The sequence below is a fragment of the Schistocerca gregaria genome, chromosome 1 (assembly GCF_023897955.1).
Source record: "Schistocerca gregaria isolate iqSchGreg1 chromosome 1, iqSchGreg1.2, whole genome shotgun sequence".
NCBI lineage: Eukaryota > Metazoa > Arthropoda > Insecta > Orthoptera > Acrididae > Schistocerca > Schistocerca gregaria.
The window spans coordinates 311,369,865-311,377,641 of NC_064920.1; the positions used below are offsets into that span (position 1 = coordinate 311,369,865).

At 37.8% G+C, this 7,777-nt stretch overlaps 1 protein-coding gene and 1 long non-coding RNA gene across 4 annotated transcripts in view; one reads left to right on the forward strand and one right to left on the reverse strand.

The window, feature by feature from the left end:
* LOC126343159 (KAT8 regulatory NSL complex subunit 3) overlaps nucleotides 1-691 on the reverse strand; it is a 157,622-nt gene extending 156,931 nt beyond the window's left edge. The window contains exon 1 of the mRNA XM_050001917.1: nucleotides 206-691. Within this exon, the coding sequence (XP_049857874.1) occupies nucleotides 206-271 (66 nt within the window). The 5' untranslated portion in view covers nucleotides 272-691. The remainder of the gene's footprint in view (nucleotides 1-205) is intronic.
* A 997-nt stretch (nucleotides 692-1,688) lies between these two features.
* On the forward strand, nucleotides 1,689-7,033 carry LOC126353701 (uncharacterized). 3 transcript variants are annotated; one of them, XR_007565315.1, is made up of 3 exons: nucleotides 1,689-1,766; nucleotides 3,942-4,028; nucleotides 6,697-7,033. It is a non-coding gene; the product is annotated as an uncharacterized LOC126353701 (long non-coding RNA). The 3 variants fall into 3 exon arrangements; XR_007565270.1 differs by lacking the exon at nucleotides 1,689-1,766 and adding an exon at nucleotides 2,126-2,724; XR_007565242.1 differs by lacking the exon at nucleotides 1,689-1,766 and adding an exon at nucleotides 2,971-3,116.
* Nucleotides 7,034-7,777: the final 744 nt, after the last annotated feature.

Consider the following 7,777-nt stretch of genomic DNA (forward strand, 5'->3'; position numbering starts at 1 on the left):
CTGCAAAATATCCAGCTTTAATACGTCGCATGAAAGAAATTATAAGTCGACAAACATTGATGTTTATGTTTACTAGTACATTCAATAACTATTGTGCATATTTCTCCAGTACTGTATGGTTTCAACATTCGTAACAAAGATGCGTGTAAATACGAATTTTCATACATTCTGATTACTCGCTATTTAACTTGTAGAAGGTACTTACAGACACTGTCCCATGAATATTTGGTGCCGACAACAGCTTCTTCATTAGACTGTCTCTTCCCTTCATTATGCCGCCGACTATAGGACATCTACTAACACATCATCCTGAAGTGTCACAATTTCTCACGACTTATCTTTTTTTTATTTCAACTGACAATGCCTTTACTAACAGCTCTACCCAAAAATATTTTTTGTAAGAATATTGGAAAAGTGGAGGCTAAAACATATGATCTGAAACACAATTACATCGTCGTACACATCGTCGCACTCCACAACACAACAACCATAACACAAAACAACATCCTTTCACTTTGACGCTACATACTAACATTGAACATGCAAAGTTCATAACCATCACACAAATCACATTTTTCTTTGCAGTCTGTAGCTTCGAAATTCTTTGGTAGCTACCATAGTGTATACATACGATGTAGCGCTCTGCGCATGCCCTTACGCTCGCAGGTAACTGCGCTAAAGGCTCGTCTTCGTTGGCACAACTTGCAATATTGTGGCATGCTACGAAAATGTGTACGCCACAAAGGGCAACATCTAGCGGCTTATGTTGCTTGCGGCAGGTTAATTTATATCGAAGCAACAGAATTTGTGGCACACTGAGTCGGTCTTGCAGGAGAATGGCTGATAAAGTGATTGCGGCGGCTGCTTACTTTGTCATCGCACATGCCGCTAACAATGGAAATGAAAATAAACGGAAAAGAAAACGATGGTGGAAGAGAATACTTACTTACAGAAGGCCCACGAACGGGGATAATAGGGGATCTAGCAGCAGATGATTGTGCATTATTTAGTAATTTTACGACAATGTCTAATGAGGACTTCAATTATGTTCTACAATTAACTACACCTCTTACTCTAAAGAAAGATACCTACTTGCAAGACAGTGTTTCGCCAAGAAATCGAATGGCCATTGCATTACGATTATTAGCCACTGGGGATTCGTGCAAGTCGCTAATGTACTTATTCAGAATATCACATTCTTCCATTTCCCTCTTACTGCTAGAAGTATGTGAAACTATTCCATTAGTTTTGAAGAATTACATAAAGATAAGTATACAACATTCACTTTTTAAATAAGTTTTTATTTTCATTTTTAAGTAAGTTATAATAAAAATGAAATAATTGGTACAAAGTATTTCACTTATTTTTTAAATTGCAAAAATTGATGGAGCTCTTCTGATGTACCGGGTACTTCAATGAATTATTCACTCTCACCAATATCATTGTCAACGTATGTAATTTCGCAGTTAGCTTCTGGACAACTTATTTTTGCGCTGTTTTCCGGTACGACAACCGGTAATGATGTGATGTTGGGACTTTGCTTCTCATACTCCCTCAACGCTGCTTTGAGTGGCACAAGATGTGCTTCGCAGACGTTCGTGTTGTCGGTGGAAATTTTCTTATCTCATTGGCGATGGGCTCCCCATACGCACTCCTTTTATCCGTTGTTACCAGCCGGCCAGTGTGACCGTGCCCTTCTAGGCGCTTCAGTCTGGAACCGCGTGACCGCTACGGTCGCAGGTTCGAATCCTGCCTCGGGCATGGATGTGTGTAATGTCCTTAGTTTAGTTGGCTTTAAGTAGTTCTAAGTTCTTGGGGACTGATGACCTCGAATGTTAAGTCCCATAGTGCTCAGAGCCATTTGAACCATTTTTGTTGTTGTTACCAGTTTTTAAAAGCTGGTAAGCTTCCTTAACTCAAGCATCTCTCTCCATTTCCTGACCTGTTCTTTTTATGGGTTTAGTGATTCTCTTTCTCTGTGTTTCCTCATGAGATGTAGTTGGTGTTTGGGGCACACATTTTCTTCAGAAGGTTGACTTGAATCTTCATCTTTGGTTTGTGCCCTCTGTGTCGTCATTCTGAAAAATAGGTTAAATAATGATAATGTTTTACTTTTCAGATTCTAAAGGACATTGAATGTTGCCAGAAATTTCGAAGTGTGCAGGAGCCATAGATGGCAAACGTGCAAATTATGTCATGCCAATACTGGAAGTGAATATATCAACAAACAAAAAATTACTATCGTCCTTATGGCGATTGCAGACGCAAATTATTGGTTACAATATGTACATGTTGGTTGTCAGCTCCGCATATGAGTTGGAGGAGTTTTTAAGAATACTTCATTTCATAAAGCGTTAACGGAAAATAAATTAAACGTTCCTCCCCCAGAATGTCTTCCAGGAGAAGAAAATCAGACTCCACTCTCACAAACTAAACTCCTCAACGTCGTGACGTCACACACGACAGCAACCTTACGTCACGGACCAAAGCCGACGGGTGGAACCGGACACTTCGGTTGACCCCTTTGAACACACAATTTTTTGCGGCGGGGAAGATAACTGTTTGCCATTGTTTTCGTCGATATTGTAGATCGTGCACTGTACTGTAGAAGTTACTCAGCCATAGGCTTTGGGCTATTCTGATGTCAAAGAGACGAATATCGGAACGCAAAATTGTTGGAGAGAGAATAGGGAATGTAAGAAACGTAAACATTCTGAGAGGCGAGTAAGTTGATCGGTTAAAATGATCGGAGTTAGAATATCCTATTTTTTCGTAGAATATAAATGTACATAATTAATTTAATACTGTGACATATGAATTAAAGCCGCAAAAGAGTGTTGTACTGATCAACATCACAAACTGCACATTTGGTTTCATAGCTGTGTGCATACGAAAGGAAAACAGCTGTACTGTATGCATCTTAGTACTGTTGTAATGATTGTTGAAAGGCTTCTTCAAAGTTAACTCTCATTTGAATAGTGTTCTTGAACTTTATTTTCAGTCACTAAAGTATTAAACGATGAAACTTGCTGAAAGCAAGAGGAGACGTGTAGCAAAACTGGAGATACTATGGGAAATATGCATTTGGAAGGGGGGAAAAAATGCTGAAGCAGGAGGTAAAGATCTATGTGAATGACTCAGCTCACACTAAGAGGATTCGTAAATAAAATCAGTGTGTACTAATTTCACTCATTATTATTAATGATAAGTACCATTGGGGAGTAAATGCTTCAGGACGTAAATAGAATAATTTGAGTTAGACTGGACAATTTTAGGTCTTAGCTGCACTGCTTGAAAAGAAAATGCTTTTGGACAGATTGAATGAAAGTATGCTCTCAGTCCTGTTTGTGGGCCAGTACAGTGAGAAAGATGTCTAAGCAAAAAGCAGGCAATACCGACCTTTTTGGATTGTACAAAAAAGACAAATGTTCCAACAGAAATTAAGCATCATTCTAGATAATTTAGTCCTGATTTCTTGCCATTTGGCAATCATTGTCTCATCACTGTTTACTACTTGAGGGTAATGTAAGGCTATTTGTACAGAATCAGGTGCTGATGCAACACCAATCTGCTTTCACCTGTGATGTCATGGTGAGGCTGATTGTGTTTGTAGATGGTGTGTTGTAGTATTTGGTGGTGCTCTCTTGAGCTGGATGATTGTTGGTGAGTTGTTTGACGTGAATCGAATGTTTCAGATTGTAATGGAAGAATTTGTGCTGGTTTGGTGGTAAGTTACTTTGAACTTGCATATTGTGGCTAGTGGACTTATTATCATTTTTGGAAATATTAGTGCCGCATGTTTCTTATGGTCAGAGATTTCATATTATTTTTCTTTTGTCTTCAGTTCTGACTAAGATACAGATACTTATGAGTATGTTATTACTCGTTGTAAACAACGAAGTTGTTTGTGTATATTGAAATTGGTGATGATCTGTTTGCAGGTGTAATTAGTGACATTCTGGTCACCTTATTGAATGTGCTTGAAATAGAAGTGTACACCGCATTAATGACATTACTGGTGAAAATAGGTAGGTGGAGTCATGACTTTCAGCTATGCCAGTCTACATTTTATAATAGTTAGCAATAGATTGCTTCATGTGGAATGATTCTATTCTTCTGGTGTAGCATGTATGTGATTTGATTTGTTAAAAATAGTGCTGTGTTCCAAGGATCACTGGTCTATTTCTATCAGAATGGCATAGATTACATTGGTTTTACACTCTGGATCTTCTTTGTGTTTATGGCTACATACAAGCCATTTACAGATTACCAGCTAGCTCGCTGGTTGAAAAGTAATAATAATGAACATATTGATCTGTCACTGCTCATGTTACTGTTAAGGAATGTTTACCTCTACTTCTTAGTTGCACAATGAATCATTTTAGTCTTTTATGGTACAAGATTTTTGTTAAATATTTACCTTCAAAGTAGGAGTTGCCAGCAGAAGCAATTTTAGCTCTGATTTAAAAATGTGTAAAGGTTTCCAACAGCCAGTCCTTAGGTTTTATTCATCGGTTTGTATTTACAATGACTGGTTTTGAATTGACAAGCGATTTATCATCAGATGGTACATATTTATTGCATATTTGCAGCATTGTTGAGGTCATATAGCAATGGAAAGATGTGAGAACGAAACATACATGCACTGTATGTTCGAGTCTCGGTCTGGCAAACAGTTTTAATCTACCAGGAAGTTTCATATCAGCAGTCACTCCACTGCAGAGTGAAAATCTCATTCTGGAGACATCCCCCAGGCTGTGGCTAAGCCATATCTCTGCAATATCCTTTCTTTCAGGAGTGCTAGTTCTGCAAGGTTCATGGGTGAGCTTCTGTAAAGTTTGGAAGGTAGGAGACGAGGTACTGGCAGAAGTAAATCTATGAGGATGGGGCGTGAGTCATGCACTTGGGTAGCTCAGTTGGTAGAGCACTTGCCCACGAGAGGCAAAGGTCCTGATCTCAGGGGCGTGAGTCGTGCTTGGGTAGCTCCGTTGGTAGAGCACTTGCCCGCGAGCGGCAAAGATCCCGAGTTCGAGTCTCAGTCTGGCACACAGTTTTAATCTGCCAGGAAGTTTCATATCAGTGCACACTCTGCTGCAGAGTGAAAATCTCATTCTGGAAAAGGTGGCTGATTACAGTAATTTATGGAAAACTTTATTCATCACAGTCACAATGTCCCACATCTATTGTGTATATGCCTGTCAGATAATGTTAATGGGAAAATAATAGAAGACTCTTATGGCTATTCTTGAATGCTTTTTTGATAAACAGTTATTATGTTTTCTTCAAAATTTTGATTAGAATAATTTATTTGCTGACAGACAACTATGATGGTGCAGGGTTGTTGGTTGTATACAACTATAGACCATTCCATGTGCTTAGAATGAACAACAGCTGCACATGCAATGCAAATGGAGCAAAACATGCATCAGATTATTTTTATTATTGTCATTGTCAGCAGCAGTGGGAAGTACATAAGTGGGGGGAGGGGGGATTAGGGCAACAGTTGGCTCTCCCCTTCCTGTGCATCCTACAGCACCTGAGAAACTTGTGTGGTGCCTAAAAATAATCAGTCATTATAGCGGGCACATAGGTGTGATGAAAGAACTGCTGTTGGCTGACTCCTAGCCACTGGCACAATCTCAGAGTTATTTTAGTCAAGGTGTAGTTTGGTCGTGAAAAATCAATTCAAGCTCAACTGTGATCTGCACTATCGATACAAGACAGAAGTGTAACTTTTGTGAAAATTCTGCACCCTTACCTGGGATTTGTCAAAGTTAAGTACTATGGTGTGAAGGTATCTGAGAAGCTCCCACCTAACATATAGCAAGTAATTGGTTATCTCAGCCAATTAAAAAGAACCTTTAAACATACCTCGTTAGTGACTCCCACTGATTATCTTAGTCTAAGGATTTGAAGTCTCCTTTAACTAGATGGCAAGTAGTATGTTGTGAATTGTCCTGAATTGTTAAATATTTAGGTTACTGTTTTCTTTGAAAAATACTTGATTAATGAAGTACCTATTAAGTTTTCTATAAGATAGCCTGCAGCTACCTAATACAACTGAAGTAGCAGCAGTTTTCTTTTTAATTCACTATAGCACATTGAACTGGCATGAACAGAACTCGTATCTAGCAGTATTGTGGTAGTTTACTGTTAATATAGTGTACATCTTGTTTGGTTGTCTTTTGTTGATATGTACGTTGTCTTTTGTTGATAACTGAGTGGAATAAATCACTGTACTTTCGAAACTGTGATGGTTTATTTATGTCAAGCCACATTTGTAAATATATATTGTGTGAAGATGCTGTTAGAATACTTAATTCCTTGAAGATGTATCTACAAAACAACTGTCGGTAAACACTAGCATCACTGCCTCCGGCTGCCCACTTACAATGTGAATGCAAGACCTAATCAAATTAGTTGATTATATGCTTCACCATTTGACAACTTAATATTTACTCAAATGCAGGAGTTTTTACTCCTAGGCACTTCATTTGAGATTTATATGCACCACATTGGTGACAGAGTGCTACGTGCTACATATAAAATTCATGTTACTAATTAGTACATGCTTAATTCTTTTCTAAATTGACATGTAGATACCTTATTCTACTTATGTTTGCTCTTTCTGTTATTGTCAGATTCAATCAATAAATATTGAATAATACATTAAATGTACCTGTGACTTATTTCCAGAAACATATCACAAATCCAGTACCACACCAGAATGACTACAGGATTGCAATACCAAATTTTCTCTACCACCACCCTATATTTTATGGGATGGTTACGAATGAGAGGCCATGGCCAAAACTCAAGATCATTATTTGATATTTTACCATCTGTGCCAAATTAATGTGTCTGGTAATATATTAATGTTATGACACTGTCAACAGTAGTATCAAAGATACACTTTCAAAAACTGAAATGGTTCACACTGCACTGTGAAAACCTGCTGTCATAAAATGTTTATTGAAGTGGATGACACTTGTCTCTCGTGTGTTGGTGCTACTGTTGTAACGAATGTGTTCAAAACAGCTCCAGTAAAATAAATTTGTTTCTTGCAAAAGGAGTCATGTCTCTTATATATGTTATATTGTCCTGTTTTATAAATGTGTGTGTTTCACTCCCTACTCCCATCTCCACCCCAGAGAAAGTAATTACAGAACCATTGCATCATGTTATGTGTGTGTGTGTGTGTTTTTTTTGGAAAAGGGGGGGGGGGGGGGGCAGATCCATGTTTGAGAAGAGAATTTATTGGCCCATCCTGCACTAATTATTATAAGCCCAAGGATAATATTTTTGACTGAGTTGCTTAAATTTCTTCAACAGTAAAGCTGTGAAAAGCACAAAATTAGAATATGTTGTGATTAACTCTGCATGGAATGTTGAATGTTTTTTATAATATATTCAATTATTCAAAATTTCTTCGCTCGCTGTGAACTGTTAAACATCAGCAGTATTAGGTATAGATGTAATACCTATTAATGACAAATGTAAATTTCTGCTGGGCCATGACTTGAACACACATTTCTATTATTGCAAGGAAATATTTTGTGAATTTCTGGGTTTGCAGTCAGATACTGCTGAACCAGTCTTTTGACTGCATAACTTCCACCAATACCAAACATGAATGGGGTGAAGAAATACAGAATATTCATCTGTCCTAGAAACCTCATCAATTATTTAATGTGTATATGTTTAGAATAGGGTATAATGAGCCAATTGTAAAACATTCATCCAATGATACACAGCTTCTTATTTTTCATGTGCTCAG